Source organism: Chrysemys picta, chromosome 3, assembly GCF_011386835.1.
Source record: "Chrysemys picta bellii isolate R12L10 chromosome 3, ASM1138683v2, whole genome shotgun sequence".
NCBI lineage: Eukaryota > Metazoa > Chordata > Testudines > Emydidae > Chrysemys > Chrysemys picta.
Genome location: NC_088793.1, coordinates 46,900,899 through 46,926,248, shown reverse-complemented (window position 1 = coordinate 46,926,248; position 25,350 = coordinate 46,900,899). Strand labels below are relative to the sequence as shown.

Sequence of the window (25,350 nt, the reverse complement as noted above, 5' to 3'; positions counted from 1 at the left end):
CGCTCAGCGGGGTGGCTAATTCACATCCCTGGGTAACACAACTTATGTCCACGTAAGCCATAGCGTAGCCATATCCTTAGTGTTTTTATCATTGTGTGTGTTACATGTTTACAGGGCAGATACGAAGACAAAGTTCTTGGCCTCAAAAAACTTCCACTCTAGATAACGATGCTGAGATTTTCAAAGCAACCTAGGCAATTTGGATCACTATCAATTTTAATGAAAATTGGGCATCCAAATCCCTGTGTAGCTTGAAAATCTCAGCTTCAGTGCACAAATACAAGAGAGAACTAGAGCAGTGCGATGAAATGGTGATGTTTATGAAGTATGTATCTTGTTAGCTCTGTGATTTTTGCTTGGAATTTTTTATTTTTAGTACAGAATTTCTATTGTCTTAGTTTAACAATTCTCTGAGGGGAGGACTGGGGTTGAAAGGCATGTGTTATATGCTGCAGTGAAATTATTTGATTATCCATTACTTTTACTGGTGCTCATATGTCATCCCATAAATATGAGGTTGTAAAATTATATCTAAATATATACTACATACTAAGTTCTAAAAAAAAATTAGACATAACCCTGTGCCCACTTAAAAACTGTCTTCAGACTCATTTGTGTTTATGTTTGGAATTATTATACCACGGTAATCTTTTCAAAAGCACCTAAGTGACAGGCTCTTAAGTCCAAAAGAGGGGACCTGGGAGCCTAAGTCACTTAGGTGCTTTTGATAATGTTGCCTCCAGTGTATAATGCTTGTACATGAGACCAGAATTAGGCCCAAAGACTTGCATAGTGTACAAATAAATACAAAGCAAAAGGATTTTTATTGAGCAAATACCTTATTACAAAAGGCTAATCAAAGGATTTCATTAGACAGACACTTAGATGAGACTCACCACACTATACGAAACTTTTGGCTGTATTTAAAAACCCATTACTGTCTCTTTGTAAAATCTTTTATTCACTGTTGGTTCAGCTTCTTATTTAATCAAAAACTGGACACCTTTACTAATTTCCTCACACCCATAAGGAGGGTCTTGAGTTCGCTCATTGCTGGAACATGTAGTTTTCCAGAGGACATATCCTATGCTGAGTGACTGAATCTACAGGAAATCAAAAAGAAATATGTTATATACTAGCATATTAGGATGAATACATAGCAAATAGCTTCTTATTAAAAAGGAAATATATGCTTTGTATAACACAATATACACTACTAACAAAATAATCAACTCAGCAGATTGAATTTTTGGTATAAAGTACCTTTGAGGAGCTGAGAACATACGGAGTGAGAAGGACCATAAAGATATATACTAGTGGTATAATATGTACACTGCACACACCTCTAATCTCCTTTTTTAAAAAAAAATGTATTTCACTCTCAGGTATCAAATGTGTGATTGATTGTAGGACTAATTTATTCAGTAGCGAACAGCTGGCATTAGGTGTGGAAAGCAGAACGTTTATAACCAGAAACTAACTAGATTACATAAACTAGGGATACATTCTGATAACAATAAGAGCATCAAAATTGGATAAATCCCTGGGTAATATATGTCTAGCCATTTGACTGGATTTGTATTTGTACAAATCTGATATCCCACATACTTTCAATATTAGATTATAATATATAATGGGGAGAGGGATAGCTCAGTGGTTTGAGCATTGGTCTGCTAAACCCAGGATTGAGAGTTCAGTCCTTGAGGGGGCCACTTAGGGAGCTGGGGCAAAATCAGTACTTGGTCCTGCTAGTGAAGGCAGGGGGCTGGACTCAATGACCTTTCAGGATCTTTTCCAGCTCTATGAGATAGGTATAGCTCCATACTATATAGATTGGAAGGGACACATTTTCAAACAGATCTGTACTCAGCCTCCACTTTTTCTTGGGTCTGTACAGACACTTACAACTTATAGGTACACATACCTGTGTGCACACTTTAAATATTCTAGGTGTGGATGTACAAACCTAAGTGTATACCTAAAAAACTTGCATCTATTGGAATTGATTTAGGATTGGATTAATTGATATGAGATTTTGGGTCAGCCCATTATAAAGATATGGCCCTTTTGCAAAATTGAGAGCCTAATTTGGATGTTGACAGCCCCTCCTGCAAACTTCAGTAATGTTTGGATTCAGAGATCTGGTTCAGGCCCAACTCTAAAGCACTATAAAGAGGTGAACTAGGAGAGTAACTACTTCATTACAACTAGACATGGCAGAATTAAAAAAAAATTTTTTTTTATAAATTTGACAGACTATATCAATGTTCATTTTAAGCATTTTTTTTTACCATCAATTTGAATTTTTACAGTTCCCATAGTTTTGGGTTTTAAACTTTATTCTATTTTTGTAATTTAATTTTTTTATAGTTGTGGGAGATTATGGGGGATCAGACAATTATCTAATGACAGTAGATGTTGAGATTCAAAAAGTTAAAAGTTTTATAGCTGTTAAAACACTATTGTCAAAATATATAAAGGAAATATCCTTAAATTAAACTCTAAGTTCTCAAGCAGCAGTTTTTTACTTTGCCTATCAGTATTTTTTCTTTGGTTTGTGTGTGTAGAGTGAAATCTATGTTTACCAACATTTACTGACAAAAATCTAATCCTTCACGCCTAATTATAACAGATTAATTCAATATCCCTAGCAAGATGAAGGGGAATGTTTTAAGTGGCAGGTAATTCCAGCTGAGACTGGTTTTCAAAGAGCTCCACCCACACAACTCTCACAGCAGGATACAAAGGGACAATATGTAACTAATGAAAGGCAAGCAAGGCATTATATAGAACACTCTCACAGCTTAACATACAGAGCAGGACACTTAGGGTATGTCTATGCAGGGATAAAAAACCCACAGCTGGCTCAGGTCAGTTGATTTGGGTTCACTGGGCTCAGGCTCCAGGGCTGAAAAATCGCAGTGTGGACATTCGGGCTTGTGCTAGAGCCCAATCTCTGGGACCCTGCGAGGGTGGAGGGTCTAAGAGCTCAGGCTCCAGCCTGAGTCCGAACGTCCACACAGCGATTTTTAGCCCCACAGCCCATGCCCCACGAGCCCAAATTAGCTGACCTGGACCAGCCGTGGCTGTGCCATGGATATTTTATCTCCGTGTAGTCGTACCCTTTCCTACTGAGGGCCGTAAATGAACTGTTTCATATACAGTAATTACCAAGCATTCTTTTAACAGCTTGATTTTCTTTCTGCATTGGGAAGGAGATCAATTAAATGAACTAAAAATATTTTCTAGCTCATTTATTTTTTACATGCTGACAGCGTGGGTTGGTGCTGTATAAGTCCACACCACAAGGAATTTACAATGTAAACAGACAACTGGCCTGAGAGAGTTTCTGCTTTGAGCTTGGTTTCACTGTCCCCCTAGGTTCTATGGAAGAATTGGGATCCTCAATTTTGGACCTTAAGAATCTGGCAGGAGAGGCTATACGGTACACCATGGAATTCATATAATTCAGAATTATATGTATATGAAATATTTTTAGATATGAACTAAAGCTGCAAAAGCACTGATGTGCCAAAGCATCCTTCTTACAGGCATAGATTCACCCAGTGAGAGGTGCTAGTGCACTGCACTCTTTCCAGATGCTGATGTTTTAAGGCTGAGGGCCTGGCTCACCATCCTTCCATGGTGCCAATGGATTATGTACCTAATGGTTCAAGTACTTGTGCATATTTTTACTTTAATGACCGTTTCTGGCAGTCAGGTAGAGGACACATCTCACCTCCAGAGCCCCTAGTCTCTATATATTTTAAGGCTCTTGTGCCAATATTGATCTTTTATTAAAAATTGTCTGGAAGGTGAAACAATTAAAAAATAACAGAAGTCAGATGTTTAAAGTGGAAGAATGCAATGATAAGGAAATCATGATGAGGCTTTATCATTTGAGCAAGAACTATTGTATTAATTTCATCATCAGAATTTAATATAGTAGCAGGCTGTACTACTTGAAAAAGGCACAGGAGAAAAAGTGGATCCCTGGACTAAAATTATGGACCAACACGAAAACAACACAAACATTACTCTCCACACCCATTGGTTATGCATACATTGTTAAATGGATGTTAGAGTGTCAGTCTGGATTATTATTTCTGTCCATCTGAAAGTTATGCTTGAAATACTAATATGTCCAAGTGTATTGTTTAATTTACTACATCACAGTTCCAGTCTTCTCCTCATGCCCTATTTCTGGTTCTCTGGAGTTCTTACATACCATACAATGCTGTCTCGTCTTATCTTTCCTTTTTTTGACACAGCTGTTCTTTAATTCTGTTATGACTTTAGAGAGTGTCTTTCACATTGCAGATCAATCTAAATAGGAACTCACTTGTCTTTCAACTCTTCAATAATTTTATCTTTTATAAAGTATGAAATATACTTTTGTTTTGACAAGTGTTTTCTCCCTTACAACCCAGGTTTTCTTTCTGCTTCAACCTTCAGCAGTGTTCTTACTCAGACTTTGCAACATTATGATCAGACTGATTTATTTAACAAATAAAAGCTTTAGTAGTTGCTGTAAAGCAGAAAGTAAAGCTAGCTTATTAAGAAGACTGTTATTCAAAACACAAATATCTTATTTTCTTATGTTGTATTATGCAAAAAGATTCTTTTTAGGAGGCGAAGACATGGAGCTAATCTAAAAGATAAATACTCTCAGGACTGTGAATCCCAAGTAGATCACCAAAAGTTTTCTTCTGTGGGGATATTGCAAATGTACACTCAATTTACAGCAAGAACGTCAAGCTTAAAACTAATTTCTATGGTGTCTTAGGAAAAACCACAGGACAAGCAACTCCCAGGAACTCAACACCCACAGATTTTAGCAAGAATTTTTCTTCAAGCAGAGTGATAGTCGTAGCAAAGAACATTTCAGACATGCATATTAAATTACATATTATATACTTTAAGGCAGATCCTCAGCTGGTGCAAAATGTCAGAGCCTATTGAAGTCAACAGAGCTATGACAATCTGCACTAGCTGAGCATATTCCCCACATATTTTTATAATCTTGAAAGACAAATTTTTCACCAGACATTTCAAGAGAGTGGTTCCTAAGTGTTTTCTCATAACCTACTTTAATTAGACAAGTATCACATTTAAATGAAACAACTCCCATGAAATATGGAGGGCACAATTTGAAGTAATTTGTACAGCACTATATGCTAGGTCCAATTCATAAAGGTGGGTCCTAAGATCAACACAGCCCAGCCCTAATTTTACCAGAAAGTCCCTGACAGCATGTAGTCAGGTCTTCCTAAAGGGTAACAACTGTAGCACAGTCTGTCCATTTTCTTCTCTCCACACTCTCCCTCTGGTAATCTTCCCATACTTAGGGCTTGTTTATATGGAGCAGCAATGCTCAATACGAAGATGCAATTTCTAAAATTCACTTGTGCATTAATTGGTCTGTGTAAACCCTGCTGGTACATACTAAAAATTCCCTAGTGCTCTTGAATGTAGTGCACAACACTACATTAAGGTCCAATAGGAACTTTAGTGAGCAGCAGCAGGGTTTACACAGACCAAGTGCATTATACTAAAGCGCAGTAGGGAACTTTTAGTACACACCAGCAAGTCTACAAGGACCAATTAATGTATAACACATTAGTGTGCTTTTGAAATCACATCCCCCGTACAGCATATTACCACACTGGGTAGAAAAACCCTTAGCACATTTGAAAGCACATTTCATAATATTATATTGAGCTGAAATTAAATCTCTTACCTAGTATCCATTTTTCTGATAAATATTTTATTTCAGGTTGCTTCTTTCCCAAATATTCTCCAATGTAGATTTTGGCCTGTCGCAGGGTTTTACATATTTTTCCTCCACACAACTGTACAAGTTCACTTAGCTTGTCACATGGCGGTTGACTGGCAAGAGATATAAACATTACAGGCTGACTTGAAAAGAGGTCCTGCTGATATCTTCCTGATGACAGGTGGCGTTGAAGTCTGCAGATCTGTTTTTAAGGCAACAAGGAAATTAAGAACTAACATGTTTCAATTACATTTATAAGCAGCAAGTGAAGCTAGTCTTTGCATTTAGGAAAAGAATTTCAGGATATGAAAACAACTCTTTACATTCCCAAGTAAACTCTTGGGTAAGTCGTACCATGATTAGCTAACGATCACTAGATATTTATTTTTTTATTTATGACTTTTTTTGGCTTGATACAAAAGCCAAAATATCCATGTGCCACTTATTTGATTTCCATAATCTAGCCAGGTATTTATTCAATACTCACTCTAACATGGTATTTGAATACCTTACAAGTGTATAAATCCGGCAGGTAGTTTACAGATAAGCTCTACCTTTGGTTCTCTCCCTCCCTTTCTTGAATGCGGTGAGAATGGTGGGCACTTTTTGGCTTTTAGGAAGTAATTCCACAAGTATCGGCAAGATGCTGAAAAACCTCTATCTCCTGCTTCTGGTTATAGACAGATCATTGTTCCAAGGGAGCAGAGTAAATGGTCACGAAGTATTTTGAGAGAGCCCAGGTCCAAGCCACTGGAAGGCTTTGACCATTAAGACCAACACATGAAAAACTTAATCCTGTATTTTACTTTGAGCCAGTTGTAAGAGGCATTAAGGGAAACCTTTAAAAATAGGCCTTGTCTGCACTAGGGGCTTTAGCACTGATGTAACCATGAACGTGTGTAAATGCCTAACCTTAGCTCCATTGAAATCAATGGCAAAACTCCCATTGACTTAAAAAGGGACAGGATTTCACCCCTGGTATCGAGATGCACTATGCTGCTGTAAGCCACAGCTTGTGCTGGTGCAGCTTACACTCAGGTTTACCCGTGGAAACGATATATGTGTAGTTACACTACTGCTAAAAACTCCAGTGTAAACTGGGCCTTGGGAACGTGAGATATGGAACGTTAATGAATCTTGATGGAAGTTGGTGCTGAGCATTCTTAGTCACAATCACCCACATCCAATTTGGGTTGAGAAAATGTAGCTGACTAAGTGTAAGGGCCATATTCAAAACATCCTAGATTTGTATTGTTGGAAGAAGCTGGAATCAGCTGCAGAGCTGAAAGAGCCCAACATATTTCAAGGAAAAGAAATGTAGTCCTGAACCCGGGGAAAAAACAAAAACAATATTTTCCCTGCAGGGCCACTGTCTATATTTGCTTAGAAGGTTTGGTAGTTATAATGAAGTGAAAAAAACCTAGGCAACCAGAACATGGAATCAGGGAAAATATGCCATGGTAAGGCTAAAGACCCCTTTGTGACCTCCCCCACCCTCCCCATGTGTGGAGGATTAAGCAGAAGAAAGGCTGGAATTATGGTAAAGAATACCAGAGAAGTTTGTTCAATCTAGGATCAAACTGGGCCAATAATACAGAGAATGAATGGACAGAAGATTACTTAAAACAACCAAATCCAGATTTAAGATTAATGATATATGTGTATATATAATGGGACTATTACACACTGTACCTCTTGCATGCAAACTCTTTCCATCTTTAGAAGACTTTTTACATGTATAACATAGACAGAGAAAAGGGAAATCCTTTACAAATACTGTGCAGTCCTTGACACTATTAATGTGGTTGTGTACTTAAAATTAAACAAGAAAAAAGCTGATTGATATACATGAGGAGTGTCTAGCAATTTCTTCTCCTGGGTAGGTTTGGTATACTCTAGAACCTTTTTCCTTCTGAGGCCCCCCCTAACATGCTATAAAAACTCCATGGCCCACCTGTACCACAACAACAGGTTTTCTGCATATAAAAGCCAGGGCCGGCATTAGGGGGTAGAAAACAGGGCAATTGCCTGGGGCCGCCTGCCACAGGGGGCCCTGCAAAGCTAAGTTGCTCAGGCTTTGGCTTCAGCCCCAGGTGGCGGGGCTCAGGTCCCCAGGCTTCAGCCCCACGCGGTGGGGCTTCAGCTTTCTGCCCTGTGCCTCAGCAAGTCTAACGCTGGCCATGCATGGAGGACCCCCTGTAACCTGGTGGTGGCCCCCTGGTTGAGAAACACTGCTCTAGAAAGGGCAGATGTGGAATGAAAAACCATTTCCTTTAGCTCAAATATGAAGTTCAGAACTATTCTGGTCAGGTTGCTACTGCAAGTACTAAAGACTAACCATTACCCCTAAACTATCTAGAGCTGAAATAATCAAACCATTATAATAAAAGGGGTTTTTATAAGCCAATTAGTTGCAGTACATAATGACTTGAACATTAGGACAGGTGTTCAAAATGATGTTCATAAAGATGACAGATGTATGTTGCACCAGTTAAAGTCTTTTCAGTGTCTGTGATTTCACTTCCCGGTACAGTACAATACAGCAATCAAATCTGGAGGTCACAAATACATGGAACATCACATCTAAGTCTTTGTCTGCCAGAATTAGGTAAAGTCTCATGGCCAGCCACAGGAAGAAGGCAGCATTTTTTTAAAAAAACCACCACAACAGCTGCTATTTAGGTTTCCAGTGTAAGTATAGGTTCTAGGAGGACACTGTGCTACATACCACTTGATCAGTGAGAGGGCAGATGTCCTTGTTGACTAGTTCATTGAAATATCTGCCTCAGGCCAGCAGCACCACCTCAGTCTAGTTCAGGTTTAACAACATATACAATAAATGCACAAACTGATAACTGGACATGCCAAACCTATCTGATATTTTTTGTCCCTGTTTTCCTTGTTGAAGCTTGACAAGAGCTACAATTGCCAATACAAGAGGAGATGAAGGCAAAAATAAAAGTTTGTGCACAAGAGTAGCTGAGATGTTGTTTAATGCTGGAAATTTTTCACCAATGTGAAAAATAGGGAAATAATCTGAACAGTGGACTCCTGACTTTGACACTGACTCACTGTGTCACTTTGGGCACTTAAGATCTTTGTGCTTTAGTTTACAAATCTATGGAGTCAAGATAAAAATGCTCACCTAATTTACAAGGGGTTGTGAAGATTAATTAATGTTTGTAAAGAGCTGTCAGATCCCCAGATAAAATTACAAAGCAGGTTTATTATCTTTATAAAAGGGAATTTCTTAGTGTTCGTGATCAGTGCCAGAGGAACAGTGAAAAACAAAGCCCATGCTGAGATAGCACAGGCAGTAGTTGCACAATCTCCATCTATGTCATTCTTCAGAGAAGTCGGTCCTATTGAGAAGTGGTATCTCCAGAAATGAGGGTACAACGTTTTATGCTCATGAAATCCTTGGCTGTTCTGCTGAAACCACAAACAGTTAATTTTCCATAAGCTGGCTTGCAGGACATTTTAGAGAAGCCAGAAGCTGATATAGTTAAGGCAGGCCAAAAAGGCTAAAATGCGGTCAAAAATGTGTTGTAGCTATTTATTCTTATGTGAATGTACAGTGTTCAAACAACATATGCATAACTAAGGTCAAAGAGAGCTTTCCCAACTGACTTCAGTGAGTACATGCTCAAGGCCGTAATACACTTTGCAATTTCTGATGTGCAAATAAAAGGCAGGATTCTGATATTCCTGTGATTGCACTCACTCACTTTGATGAATTACCAGTTATTTCAAAATGTGTAAATCACCAAGCAAACATAAAAATGCTTCAGTTAAAAAGAATTCAGGTAAGAAGTTCAACAAATTATACACTATACTCTAATGAAAACAACCCAGAAACAGAGACTCATGATAAACACAATCCTATCTTTGGTGGCTCAAATAGCCTTTTTCTTCCATCAGAGAGAATTGAGAACATCTACTAATCTCCTGAGTTGTTTATTTAGACAAATCAGCTACATCTGAAAGGAGAAAAAATAATCACCAAGAGACATTAATTTAGTGTTAGTTTATCTAAAATTAACAATCAGACTTGATTCCAAGGGACCTTTGTGCTCAACTTGCCATGCTGCTTTTGTTAGCCTGGAGCTCTAGGGTTTCCAAGATGAAACTGATTAGGATTGACAAGCTCTGTTTATGTTAAAAACCCAACAGGACATGAGTTTCTTAGATGGAAGACATACAATGTAACTTGATTGTAATCCTGCTGTTTCACACATTTTACAGGACATGATTTTAAAAGGTCTGTTGTATTCCCACTTCTTCAAACATTTTCCCCGAATGCATTTATTGTTGAGGTGACTCATAATGAAAAGTTGTTTTATTTGTACAGTGGGTCCTACTACTGGAAATACACTTGGATTAAATTAATATTAAAGGCAAAAAATTGCATGAATGTTATGTTAAAAATTTGCACAACTAATCACAAAGAGTCTGGAATGCAAACATTATGATTCCAACAGCAACATTAGGTCAAACTGTGTTGTACAATTCATGTGGTTTGGTATATATGTTTATGTTATAAATGCTAAGGTTGGGATTTTTAAAGGAGTTAAAATGCTGAAATCCCTTTGAGATAGCACCTACCCACTTTAGCCTCTTTTGAAAATCCCAGAATAATGTATTAATATATATATTGACTGGAATAATAGGAACAGCATATTGTACATTGTGCAATATGACCAAAATAAAGTTTCTGTTTAGACCTTAAATGTTGCTTTTCCTGCCGCTTGTAATTTTAAATGCAGCTTTCCAGCCAGATTATGCTTGGATCCTGCTCAGGTGTACAACAAGGAGAGAAACTCCTTGCTCTCTTCATCCAGAGGCTAGAAATAATTGAAACCCCTGTATTCAGACAGCACAAGGACTCTGCAGGGCTAGCATTGCTTTCAAAGCCAGCCTATGCATAGAGGAGTGGAGGTAGCCAGTCTTGGAAGAGAAAACATATTTCACACTCTGGAAGCCATTTGGCCACCCCCAACTTGGACTAGAGATTGAATGGCACAATCCACCTCTTCAAATTGAATTACCCTTTGTAACATCAAAGAGTTTGCAGCACTCCAGGGCTGCTGCACACCCTTTGATTTTTTTTTTTTTAAGTTTGAGCAAAATCTCTATAATTTCAATCCTAATCAGAGACCAAACATGGGAAAATTCAGCCCAAAGAAGTGAGTATTTCCACAAATAGCATTTGTGCAAACAGTTATTATAAAAACTATTTCATAGCTGTAACTATAATAGGCATGATCAACACCTGCTATGATATCAAACACTGATGCTAATTCTCCTGTCTAATTATATTCCTATCAGGTGGCTCTGAGAAGAGAGTGCCACTGACTAAAGTCATTATTCAGGATTTAGATATTAACTTAGTTCTTTCATCAGACAGATGAACAGGCAATAGCACCTCCCTTACATTGTCTGGCACGGTTATAAATCATGAATAATAGAAATTAACTTGTAAGACCCTTTGAACTGAGGGTTTCAAAAAGATCATCATTACACTGACAAAAAATTAAAGGTATTAAGAATTTATGATGTTGTAATGCAGCATTTCTTCATTGCAATAATAATAACTGATCAACTTTCCTCCATTTTTCATGTCTCACATTTTAAATTCTTCAGATTGTGGGTTGCATAGCAGCAAATAGGTAATGTGATGTATTGAAATATATTGCACATACGCAGGATTGGAATTTTTGCTTCAGCTGTTACATTTAACTTCCTCTTTCTGAACAGACACACACTAGACACCCGCATAAACACTATCATTTTTAGTATCAAGTGCTACAGTTGTGCCTCAAACTTTATGAGAATGTATGAAAACAGGTCCCTGGACAAAAGTACTTCCAATCCAAGACCAGTGAGACTCAGGAAAAGGCCAGATTCACCTACAGTTGAACATCAGAGTTACAAACACCATGGGAATAGAGGTTGTTCATAACTCTGGAATGTTTGTAACTCTGAACAAAATGTTATGGTTGTTCTTTCAAAAGTTTACAACTGAACATTGACTTAGTACAGCTCTGAAACTTTACTATGCAGAAGAAAAATGCATACTTCTGATTCCAAGTGAGGTGTGTGGTTGACCGGTCAGTTCATAACTCTGGTGTTTGTAACTTGGAGGTTCTACTGTATTTGTAGGATTGGAGCCCAAGTCATAACAGAGCAAAAGAAGGTAAATGATCAGGTTAAGGAGGAGATGAGTGAGGGTTGCAAAAGAAAAGTCATAGGGCTGATTCTGATCTTGCTGACACTGATGCAAATATTGACATCACTGGAATTACTTCTGATTTGCACCAATGTGAGGTTGGAATAAGACCCCTCAAAATGTATATAGCAACCTGCATCTCTATCTTTTTCTATCTGCCCTCAGCCTCCTTTTTGATTTTGGGAGAATAAGGTCAAGCATGAGAAAAGGAATAGATGGCACAGGAGTGTTAGTAGCAAACAGCCATATGCCTGACATACACAGCATTCCGTTGAAAGTTACATGAAATACCAAGTTATTCTAAGTCTTTTTAAGGTACAGTACAGTAGATACCAGAATTTAACTAAAAATGCACTTGGGATAAAACAAATTTAGGTTAAAGAAAATATATTTTAAAAACCATGATTTGTTTTACAGTTATTAATCCTTTTGTCTTTGTGAATTATGCATATGGTTTTCCAACAGTATACTCCAGAGTGGCCTCTCAAATTCAGGTAATAAAAATATAAGAACATGCCTAATGTTACCATTTTTTTGGACGTAACTGGAAAATTATTCATCAGTGAAACTGCTCCCTTCCTATGAACTACGCAAGTGCTAATGCACATCCTATAAGAACAACAGTGTTGTATTTGAAGTACTCTCCTGCCTGAAACATGGTAGTAAACATGCAATTCTGCACAAAAATGAAGGGGAAAATATTGCCCTAAATAACTTCAGCTAAAGGAAACATTAAATTTAGGCTACTGTCACAAAGGCTGAGTCCACTTACCAAGCTTCTGAAGTATAACATCAAATAAAATCCACCATTAATACAGATTTATAGGTATATAACTGAGGCAGAGTGCACATTTTCAAAATTATGACTGCAGAGCTTTGTCCATAATGCTTGTCATTCATGGGAGATACATATTTTTATGGCACACATTTGAGGACCAAATCTTGTTGCTTGTGAAGTCAATGAGAAATTGACCATTTCCTTCAACCAGAACAGGCTCTGACCACTAAAGAGGGAAGGTTTGATTCCCCACTCTGTTATACCAGTTTTATGCTGTTAAAGGGCACTGAAGTCAATGGATTTACAGCAGCATAAAACTATGGTGTAACAGAGTGGTGAATCGGGCACCAAAAATAATATGCTCCATTAAGCTACACATTTAGCAAGAAAGATAGTTCTAAAAATGGTACACATTTAATGGAGTTGGGTAATATTGCTGGTGAAATCTTAAGGTCTGAGTTTACAACTTCAGTGGGATTCAATATAGTTGAGGGTGCTCAGTATCTCTGAGGATTGGGCCATTAGCGTTTGTATTTGCTGACACTGTAGTTCTTCAGAAACATCTAGGGAAGAGTATGGGCTTAATTTATTGCATTCATAGGAAACATTACTCTTACATTGTCCTACATTTTCAGGTAGTCTGTCACTTACTAAAAATTTGAAAGGAAAACACATATGTGGAACCCCAGGCACATTTGAAGATGAAGAGTACACACACATGAAAGTGAAATAAAGTATCAGCCTGCTTCTGATAAAGAATAGTATAACGCAGTGGAGACAGCTAAGAAGTATGGTTATCCTGCAGTGAGGGATTTGAAGAATCTGCAGCATCCTACAGGGATCAAGGAAGTCTGCTTTACTATACACTAGCTTGGATAGGCCCAAGGAGAAATACTCTAGGTTTTCATCTTTCTACATGTCAATATAAAAGGATGACAATGATCAAACCAAACATTGACATTGTTTAGATAGTAACAAAGTAAAGTGCAAACTCGTTATATCCTAGTGCTTAAAAAGTTGATTTGATCCTGTTTGTCCTTTATTTATTTTAGAAATTTGCTATTAGGTCATTTAACATTATAAGCAGTTTTAAAGTTGAAAATGTTATTCAGTAAATATTTTAAACTATATTGGAATTCTGCACTTAATAGTGGGTTTTTAAAATTAGGTGCTTCATAACTAATATGATCTGGTTAAGAACTGGATTTGCCCTAAGCTTACCAGCTGTTCCATGCAGACATTGTTCTTTGCCTGGGAAGAATTCTATTGAAGTTAATGGGGTTGCACATAATAATAATAATGGGGTTGCATAGTCCAGCAGGCGTGATCAGAGCCATAGCAGTATGCTCAGCAAAAATTACCTGGGTCAGCTTGTCTGCCCTAATAGCTACAAAGTCTCAACTTCTCCTTTATTAGCATCAAGGAATTTTATTACTGGTGCAGGTACTTATCATTCTGTGAAGAAAACTCAATCTGTAACGTTTAGTGCAAATTATTGAAAATATCATATCCACATTCTAATATATTAACTGGAACTGATACTTTTCTATAAACTATCAATACTGTCCAGCTAAAGTACGGGCTCCCATTTTGTCAAACTACAGAAGCACAAGATTTCAAATGACAGAAATGCTAACACACTTTTTGTATGACTGATAAAGGAATGTGAACATCCCAACATGCATTCACAAGTGGAGACTGTGCGTGGGCAAATCTATGTGTGTGCATTAAGAGGTTTGGGGGTCTGAAAAAGTTTGAGCATCTGTTTGAAAATCTGAGGCAGAAAAATTACCTGCCAATTTCTCCTGTTGACAACATCAAGAGGAATGTGAAATGTATTATAAAGACAATTGATACACAGCAAAGACTGGAAATTCCTCCAAAATACTTCCCGTTTTTCCTCAGTAGTTTTTCTACAGAAGTGTTTCCTGGCAAACAGGAGGGTGAAGGGTGAAAGAATCCTAGAGTGAAGACAATTTTACTAATAAAGTTTCTTTACACTATCTGTTGACAGACAACTCTTACTTCTCTCAAATCTCATAGACTGATAAGTAAGGCTTACTTCAACAATATATTCTCTAAAAGACAGAGTCCTAATGGGAATACTATACAAAAACGTTTGGCAAACATATCTACTGTTTGGCAGATATTCAAAACTATACTTGAAGATGTTTGGATCACTTCTTCCTCCAGAGCAAATTTTTGCAGAAAAAAGCAGAACAAAATTACTTACTTTATGTTTAGATTTGCTTTTTTCCCACTGAACCAGAACAATTTTTTTAATACTGCGTAACATAAATATATGACAGCTATATATTTTAAGAAAAGAAAAGAAATTAGGCTTATCAAACGCATATGCTTTTTCCCTAGTGTAGATCAATATGACTTAAAACTAAGGTTTGTATTTCCAGTGCACATACATCACATCAAAAACTTTAAGGTTGCAAGATATAGTAAGTTTCATTATAATTCCATTTTACTTGCGCATAACTTCCCAAAAAATTCTCCTCCTGAAGGTCGAAACAACAGACTGGACTTCTACATAGAATGCTTCCGTTGACGTGTACGGGCTGAAATTGTGGAAAAGTAGCATCACTTGCCCCATAACCTTAGTCGTGCTGAACACAATGCCATCAACAGCCTCAGGAACAACTCTGACAACATAATCAAAAAGGCTGACAAAGGAGGTGCTGTCATCATCAGTATGAACAAGAGTCTGCTAGGCAACTCTCTAACTCCACATTCTACAGGCCATTATCCTCTGATCCCACTGAGGATTACCAAAAGAAACTACACCATCTGTTCAAGAAACTCCCTGAAAAAGATCTATACAGACACATGCCTAGAACCCCGACCAGGGGTATTCTATTTGCTACCCAAGATCCATAAACCTGGAAATCTTGGACACGCCATCATCTCAGGCATATCAGCAGGATTGTCTGGCTACGTGGACTCTCTCCTCAGGCCCTACGCTACCAGCACCCCCTGCAGGACTGGCTTTAGGTTTTTTGCTGCCCCAAGCTCCAAGAGCACAACTGTCCAAGCAAAAAAATAAAAATAAAATAAAACCCTGGGTGAGCGAAACAGCCCGGAATGCTGCCCCTGGAATTGTGCCACCCCAAGCACATGCTTGCTTTGCTGGTGCCTAAAGCCGGTCCTGACTCCCAGCTATCTTTGAGACACCACTGACTTCCTGAGGAAACTACAATCCATTGGTGATCTTCCAGAAAACACCATCCTGGCCACTATGAATGTAGAAGCCCTCTACACCAACATTTCACACCAAGATGGACTACAAGCTATCAGGAACAGTATCCCTGATAATGTCATGGCAATCGTGGTGGCTGAACTTTGTCCTCACTCACAACTATTTCACATTTGGGGACAATATATACCTTCAAGTCAGGGGCACTGCTATGGGTACCCACATGGCCCCACAGTATGCCAACATTTTTATGGCTGACTTAGAACAATGCTTCCTTAGCTCTCGTCTCCTAATGCCCCTACTCTACTTGCGCTACATTGATGACATCTTCATCATCTGGACCCATGGAAAAGAAACCATTGAGGAATTCCACCATGATTTCAACAATTTCCACCCCACCATCAACCTCAGCCTGGACCAATCCACACAAGTGGTCCATTTCCTGGACACTACTGTGCTAATAAGCAATGGTCACATAAACACCACCCTATACCGGAAACCTACTGACCGCTATACTTACCTACATGCCTCCAGCTTCCATCCAGGACACACCACACACTCCATTGTCTATAGCCAAGCTCTAAGATACAACCGCATTTGCTCCAATCCCTCAGACAGAGACAAACACCTACAAGATCTCTATCAAGCATTCTTAAATCTACAATACCCACCTGCTGAAAAAACAGATTGACAGAGCCAGAAGAGTACGCAGAAGTCACCTATTACAGGACAGGCTCAACAAAGAAAATAACAGAACGCCACTAGCCATCACCTTCAGCCCCCAACTAAAACCTCTCTGGCGCATCATCAAAGATCTACAACCTATCCTGAAAGACGATCCCTCACTCACACAGATCTTGGGAAACAGACCAGTCCTCGCTTACAGACAGCCCCCCAACCTGAAGCAAATACTCACCAGCAACCACATACCACACAACAAAAACACTAACCCAGGAACCTATCCTTGCAACAAAGCCCAATGCCAACTCTGTCCACATATCTATTCAAGTGACACTATTATAGGACCTAATCACATCAGCCACGCCATCAGGGGCTCGTTCACCTGCACATCTACCAGTGTGATATATGCCATCATGTGCCAGCAATGCCCCTCTGCCACGTACATTGGCCAAATCGGACAGTCTCTACGCAAAAGAATAAATGGACACAAATCTGACATCAGGAATCATAATATTCAAAAACCAGTAGGAGGACACTTCAACCTCTCTGGTCATCCAGTAACAGACTTAAGAGTGGCAATATTGCAACAGAAAAGCTTCAAAAACAGACTACAACGAGAAACTGCTGAACTGGAATTAATTTGCAAACTAGGTACCATTAACTTGGGCTTGAATAGAGACTGGGAGCGGCTGGGTAATAACACAACTTTAATCTATTTCCCCATGTTAAGTATCCTCACTCCTTCTTGTCAACTGTCTGAAATGGGCCATCTTGATTATCACTACAAAAGTTTTTTTTCTCCTGCTGATAATAATTCATCTTAATTAATTAGTCTCTTAGAGTTGGTATGGCAACTTCCACCTTTTCACGTTCTCTGTATGTATATATATCTTCTTCTTCGAGTGCTTGCTCATATCAATTCCAATTAGGTGTGCGCGTGCCACGTGCACGATCGTCGGAGAAATTTTCTACCCTAGCAACACCCGGTGGGTCGGCTGTGGAGCCCCCTGGAGTGGCGCCTTCATGGCGCTGGATATATACCCCAGCCGACCCAGTGCTCCCTCAGTTCCTTCTTACCGCCCCTGACGGTCGTTGGAACTGTGGAGCGCGGCATAGCTGTTCCCCACTCTCCCTAGCTTATCCTGTCAATTCTGTAGATAGTTGTATCATAGTTGCTGTATAGTTTTAGATAGTTATTCATCTTCGTTTTTAGTAGTTGTAAATAGTTAGCGGGGGTTAAGGGGGTTGTTCTCCCCCCTTTTCCCCCCGGTGCATAGCCGGGCTCATGCCCAAGGCTCCTGGCTTTAAGCCGTGCGCGTCCTGCGCTAAGCCTATGCCTACGAGTGATCTGCACGACTCGTGTCTGAAGTGTCTAGGAGAGTCCCATCAGACAGATAAGTGCAAGATCTGTAAGGCCTTCAGACCGAGAACCAAAAAGGAGCGGGACTTTAGGCTTAGGCAGCTCCTCATGGAGGTGGCACTTAGCCCGGATCCTTCCCTTGGCGCGCCCAGCCCCGGCACCGAGCGCCTCGGTGCGCAGCGCCCCTGCAGCACCGACCGGTACTGCACTGTGGGCAGAATCGGACAAGGCCTCACGGCACCGGCCTCCTTCGGCACCGCGCCCACCACAGGGCCCTCAGCGCTGTTCCCAGTATCCGGGACAAAAGAAATCCCGCAAGGCACAGGAGTCTGCTGTCCTGCAGACGCCGGCTCCCCCAGTGCCGGGGGTAGAGCTGCATCCGCCTTTAGAGCACCAGAAGCAAGTGCCTGCTACACCGTCGACTCCAGCACCGCGGCCGTTGAGTCCGGTGCAGACTGGATCGCCACCTCGGTCGGCGGTGGAGCCTCGTCTTCCGTCCACTCCAGAGACCTTCGCTACGGCGAGAGACCTTATTGCTCTCACGGAGCTGGCGCCGTCCCAACCACTGGCACCGTCGGCTCCTCGCGCGGTGCAATCCAGGGGCAAGGCTGCCCTGGTAAGCCCACCGTCTCAGGACATGGACTCATGGCACGGCTCCAGGTCTTGGAGCAGGCCTCGGCACCGGTCGTACTTGCGGCCAAGATCTTCTTCATGGCACCGGTCTACGTCTCGGCACCGTCACGATCATCAGTACCGATCGGACTCAAGACGTAGATCTCGGCACCGGTACGAGCGCCGCTCCAGCTCGAGGGACCGCTCCCGGTACCATGTCTACTCGCGGTCTTCGTCCTCTAGGTCCAGATCTGGATCTCGGCATCGATCCCGATCCCGGTACCGCTCACAGGCACCGCGCAGGGACCGATCACCTGCGGACCGGCGCCAATCGGCACCGTATCGTCCTGAGCCGATTCTGAAGCGTTCGGCACCGCCTTGGCCCTCGAGATCAGCGTCTCGCTCCTCCGACAGGGCCTCGAGATTGGCATACCCTCCTCAGGGTCAGGCTGCTGCGGCTGACTTGGGCCACTGGCAGGAGGTGACAGAGGACCCTGCGCAGGGACCTACGCACTGGTCGTTCTGGACCCCATAGGCGTATCACCAGGCGCAGGGGGCGCCACCATCAGCCTCTCGCTCGGCACGCTCTGAGCCCAGGGTCCCGGAGGCCACCATCTCCCGTCCTCCCCCAGGGGGCATGGAGGCTCCCATGCCTACACCACCTGAGGCCCTGGACCCAGGGGCAGGCGATGCTCCGCTTCAGGGAGCCTTAGAGCAGGACCCTCCAGTAGACCCCTTGCCGCCTGAGGCATCCTCCTCATCTTCCCCAGATGAGGCGGTGGTGGGCACAACAGCCTCGGGCCCACCCCCGATAGATCTTCGTGCCCACCAGGACCTATTACGTAGGGTGGCGCGTAATATGGATCTCCAGGCGGAGGAGATAGTAGAGGTGCAGGACCCGGTGGTGAGCATCCTCTCGCCTGATGCCCTATCCAGGGTGGCATTACCTCTGATTCGGATGATTCAGGCTAATGCCACTACAATATGGCAAACTCCTGCCTCTATTCCACCCACAGCCAGAGGGGTGGAAAGGAAGTACTTTGTCCCATCCAAGGACTATGAGTACTTATATACTCATCCCCCACCGTGTTCACTAGTGGTGTCATCGGTGAATGCAAGAGAGTGTCACGGCCAGCAGGCTGCAGCGCCTAAATTGAAGGACGCTAAGCGCTTCGATTTGTTCGGGTGTAAGGTGTATTCAGCGGGAGGGCTGCAACTCAGAGCGGCAAACCAGCAGGCGCTCTTGAGCCGCTACAACTTTAATTCATGGAACTCTATGGGGAAATTTAAAGAGTTGGTTCCCCAGGACTCAAGGGAAGAGTTCGGGGCCTTAGTGGAGGAGGGTAAGAAGGTGGCGAGGACCTCCTTACAAGCCTCCTTGGACATAGCGGACTCGGCCGCCAGGACGCTGGCCTCAGGTATCGCCATGCGGCGAGTCTCCTGGCTCCAGGTCTCGGGCTTGCCTCCGGAACTGCAGCAGACCCTGCAGGATTTACCCTTTGAGGGCCACGGGCTGTTCTCGGAGAAGACGGACTCTCGACTGCAGAGCCTCAAGGATTCGAGAACGATCATGCGCTCCCTGGGGATGCATGTCCCAGGGCTCCAGCGCAGACCCTTTAGGCCCCAGCCTCAAAGGTTCTACCCTCCCCCACCTCATCCGAGACCGGACTTCGACAGAAGGCGGGGCCGAGGTGGTAGACGAAGGTCGACCGGCCCTCAACCTGGTCAGAACCAGGGGCTGCCTAGGGCACCTTCAGGCCCTAGGCAAAACTTTTGAAGGTGCGGTCGAGGACAGCGCCCCAGCCACTACCCAGGATCCAGCTCCCTCCTTTCGGGATCGCCTCTCCCGTTTCCACCGTGCTTGGTCCCTTATAACCTCGGACCGTTGGGTCCTTCGCACGGTGGAGAGGGGATACGCTCTCCAGTTTTCTTCGTTCCCCCCCCCCACCTCCCCTGCCCGTCCCTCTTCAGGGATCCTTCTCATGAGCATCTCCTTACACAGGAGGTTTTTGGGCTCCTCTCTATGGGGGCCATAGAGGAGGTTCCGCCAGAGTTAAGGGGCAGGGGGTTTTATTCCCACTACTTCCTGATCCCCAAGTCAAAAGGGGGTCTGCGACCCATTTTAGACTTACGCAGACTCAACAAATTCATAGTAAAGTTGAAGTTCCGCATGGTCTCATTGGGGACCATTATCCCATCCCTGGATCCTGGAGACTGGTTCGCCGCCCTCGACCTGAAGGACGCATATTTTCATATAGCGATCTATCCCTCTCACAGGCGCTTCCTTCGATTTGTGGTAAACAAGGTGCATTACCAATTTGCAGTCCTTCCCTTTGGCTTGTCCGCGGCTCCGAGAGTGTTCACAAAATGTATGGCTGTCGTGGTAGCATACCTTCGTCGACAAGGGATACAGGTGTTCCCGTACTTAGACGACTGGCTAGTACGCGGCCGCACCAGAGAGCAAGTTCAAGCTCACGTCCACATAATAGTACAAACATTCCACGAGTTGGGCATTCTGCTCAACAAAGAGAAGTCCACTCTGGAGCCAACCCAGAGGATAGAATTTATTGGGGCAGTCCTAGACTCCGGACGTGCCCGAGCTATTCTACCAGACAACCAGTTTCACACCATCACAGGCATCATCCGAGGGCTCCAGGTCTTCCCAATTACGACAATAAGGACGTGCCTCGGCCTGTTGGGACACATGGCCTCTTGCACTTACGTAACCAGGCATGCCAGACTTCGGCTTCGCCCACTGCAGGCCTGGATATCGTCAACGTACCGCCCTCGTCAACACAGCCTAAACATGGTGGTCACGATCCCGACCTCGGTCCTGGCCTCTCTCACCTGGTGGCTGGACCGCAAGATAGTTTGCGCAGGAGTGCCGTTCCTCACCCCTCACCCCTCCCTGCACCTGGTTACGGACGCCTCATCTCTAGGTTGGGGCGCTCACCTTGGGGTGCACATCAATGTTCGAGAGCTGATGGCGGTGCGCCTGGCATGTCAGGCTTTTCTCAGTCTCCTTCAGGGCCGTTGCGTGTTAGTCCTCACCGACAACACCACGGCCATGTTTTACATCAACAAGCAAGGAGGAGCCCGCTCGTCGCTTCTATGCCAAGAGGCCATTCGCCTGTGGGACTTCTGCATCGCCCACTCGATACATCTCACGGCATCGTTCCTTCCTGGAGTCCAGAACGCTGGCGGACCGTCTCAGCAGGTCCTTCCAGACACACGAGTGGTCAATTCGCCCGGACATCATCTATTCCATCTTCCAGAGGTGGGGATTTCCCCAGGTCGACCTGTTTGCATCTCGAGCCAACAGGAAGTGCCACGCGTTCTGCTCCCTACAAGGGCGAGCTCTGGGCTCTCTGTCGGACGCGTTCCTTCTATCCTGGAAAGACCACCTGTTCTACGCTTTTCCTCCACTTCCACTGGTCCACTGGGTACTGCTCAAGCTACGCAGAGACCAAGCACGGGTAATTCTAGTCGCTCCAGCTTGGCCAAGGCAGCACTGGTACACCACACTGTTGGAGCTATTGGTTCAAACACCGATCACACTTCCCTTGGGTCCAGATCTCATCTCTCAGGACCACGGCCGACTATGTCACCCCGACCTGCAATTGCTCCACCTCACAGCGTGGATGCTCCATGGCTGAATCGGACAGAGCGGCAATGCTCGCATTCCGTCCAACAGATTCTGCTGGGAAGTAGAAAGTCCTCTACACGGACCACTTACTTAGCCAAGTGGAAACGGTTCTCCTGTTGGTGCGAGCAGCGAGCCACGCCCCCCTTGCAGGCGCCTATTCCTCTTATTCTTGAATATCTCCTCTCCCTAAAACAGCAGGGCTTGGCAATATCTTCAATCAGGGTTCACCTGGCTGCTATTTCGGCATTCCACCCAGGAGAACTCGCTTCCTCAGTCTTCTCTAACCCAATGGTCGTTAGATTCCTCAAGGGCTTAGACCAACTGTACCCGCAGCAACGCCAGCCCGTTCCGACGTGGGATCTCAACCTGGTTCTCTCCAAGCTCACAGGGCCTCCGTTCGAGCCATTGGCTACCTGTTCAATCCTGTACCTATCCTGGAAGACAGCCTTCCTTGTAGCCATCACCTCAGCAAGGCGCGTTTCTGAACTCAGGGTGCTTACGTCCGAGCCCCCATACACTGTTTTCCATAAGGACAAGGTGCAGCTTCGCCCCCACCCTGCCTTTCTTCCCAAGGTACTCTCACCTTTTCACGTGAACCAGGATATATTTCTCCCGGTCTTCCATCCTAAGCCACACGCTACTCGCCAAGACCAGCGTTTGCATTCCTTGGACGTACGCAGGGCCCTGGCTTTCTATATTGACCGTACAAAGCCGTCTCAACCCCCTGCCCCAGCCCTGAGTTCCCCCCAAACCCAGAGCCCTCCTGCACCCCAACCCCCCCTGGCTCCACCCCAGAACCTGCACCCCCACCCCAGAACCCTGACCCTCTCCTGCACCCCAGCCCTGAGCCCCCCCACCCCAAACCCCTCATCCCCGCACCACCCCAGAGCCTGCACTCCCAGCCCAGAGCCCTGACCCCCTCCCGCATCCCAACCCCCTGCCCCAGCCCACTCCCACACCCTGAACCCTCATTCCTGGCCCCATCCCACAGCCCTCACCCCACACCTCAACCCTCTGTCCCAGCCCTGAGCCCCTCCCAAACCCTAAACCCCTCTGCCCCAGCTCTGTTGGGTCGCGGGCATCAACAATTTTCTTCAACTGGGTCCCCAGAAAAAAAGTTTGAAAACCACTGAACTAGTAGATGAAAGCCTGTGCTGTTGCATGGGCATGGCAGTTGGGCCAGGTAATCCACCATTTCTGCTCAGTATCTGATTCATTTTTCCTTAGGGTTCTCCTTGTTTTAGCTCTCTGGATATGTCTACACTGCAATTTGATGCCTGTTGACAGCTGATTCAGGCTCCAGCCCAAACGTCTACACCATATTTAAACAGCCTCTTGGCCTGAGTCATCTGGCACAGGCCAGCCGCAGGTGTCTAACTGCAGTGTAGACATACCCTCTGGGGCCAGTGAGGATAGCTTTCTTTCTTGGCATTGTGTGGGGTCAGAGCTTAGAGTGGTACTGGTACGGGTGCCACCACGTACTAGACGTAAGGGAACTGTTTTCACTTGTACTCAATTCTGCACAGCTTGAAATCAGATTATTTCAGTAGTTGTGGCAGGTCTTCACATCAGCATGCCTATATACCCTTTCACCGAACAGTGTATCAGGAAACACTCACAAAACACCACAGAGGTGAACACACAAACCCAATACAAAGCAGTGAATATTATTGAACAGAAAATTCTATAGAGTGGTGGTAAAATGCCATGCCTGTAGGTATTTTGGGGCTTGTGTTTCCATGGGCTGTGCTGTAATGAGCAATATTGCTGTTTGTACATGTTCCCCTAAGTTAATGCACAGGACTGCCCCCTGGCTGGAAGCACAATCACCATTTTGTTACCCCATATTGGTGTTACTCCCACCTTCCCTGATCAGCTATCACATTCCAACTTCCTTTGGACGACGACATTCCATCTGGTCCTCACAGGGCCCAGTGATTGAACCAGGCGACATTCTGAGCAAACAGAGCTCTGAGCCAGGCGTGTACCTGTTTCCATCACTTCATGATTCAGACATTCTAGACTTCAGAGTGACAGACAGAGGGACAGTCCTGGAAGATTTGTGCAGGCATCCAATGAGTGGTATGTGCTGCTGTGAAAGGCTGTGTGTGTCTGGGATTATTGTGTATGGTGACTGTGTTGTTGTGTAGATGGTTTAGAAGAACTGTGGGAAATGGGCCAAGTAATCCACCAGGTGTACGGTCTCCCTCATACAACAAGTCGAACTGTTGCATGCAAATTAGCTGTACAGTAAGGGTGTGATTGGTACTTTTGATAGCACAATGGTCTAGGACTCTGCATGGAATGGATACATGCCTTACTACTGTAGCTACCCACTGCATGGGTGTAATTCATCAAGTCAAATTGACTGAGAACTTAAAACCTGGCCAATAATAGACCATGAAACCCAATGATGATTCCACCTGGTGATATTTTGAACAAAAAGAGCCCTCAACCTTGCTTACAGCTGTTTTCAACTGTTTCACACTGATTCAACAGCCACTCTAGGCTTCAGGCTGACACACAGTGTGACAATCCTGGAATTTATTGTACAGATCAAGTTATTAGGAAAGGGAGCAATGTTTGCAGAAAAGAAATATATTAAAATTATGGCATCATTTGAATTCTTAGGTTTCTTATTTAATTTGTTGTTTTGGGAAGCCCTACATTATTATTATTATTTTAAACGACAGGATATTTTGCGGCAAGTTCCAAGAATGACATTTGTTTTGGGGACTGAGGCAGGGGGAATGCTTCCATCAGCCTTTAACAGTAAATAATAAATCCAGTGCTGTCATCAGATTTGCTATACCTGGCAACGTGTAGATTAATAATACTTTGAGAAAGAAAAAGGTTTCCTATTCCAGTAATAACAAAATCAGTGAGCTTGTTGAAAGGAAAAGCCTGGCAAATGCGACGGGTTACACAGATGCTCCCTAAAGAGTTTCTCCCCAAACAGTTGTATTAGCCCATCATAAAAGTAATCTTACATTGAGAGTAACTCCTAGTTTTATTATCCTAAAAATATACATATTCTAGTCTCTCTATTCTATCTAAAACAAA

The 25,350-nt window shown here is 43.3% G+C and overlaps 1 protein-coding gene across 7 annotated transcripts in view; it reads right to left on the bottom strand.

The window, feature by feature from the left end:
- Positions 1-906: 906 nt before the first annotated feature.
- The window catches only part of MCPH1 (microcephalin 1), a 233,323-nt gene continuing 208,879 nt past the window's right edge, over positions 907-25,350 (bottom strand). For 6 of the 7 annotated variants that reach the window (XM_042848790.2, XM_065587780.1, XM_042848794.2 and 3 more), the window contains 2 exons: positions 5,741-5,978; positions 907-1,103 (listed from right to left, as the gene is read on the bottom strand). In XM_042848790.2, coding sequence (XP_042704724.2) covers positions 1,048-1,103; positions 5,741-5,978 — 294 coding nt within the window. In that variant the 3' untranslated portion in view covers positions 907-1,047. Of the gene's footprint in view, positions 1,104-5,740; positions 5,979-25,350 lie in introns of those variants that run through there. The other variant, XM_042848793.2, reaches the window with a different exon arrangement.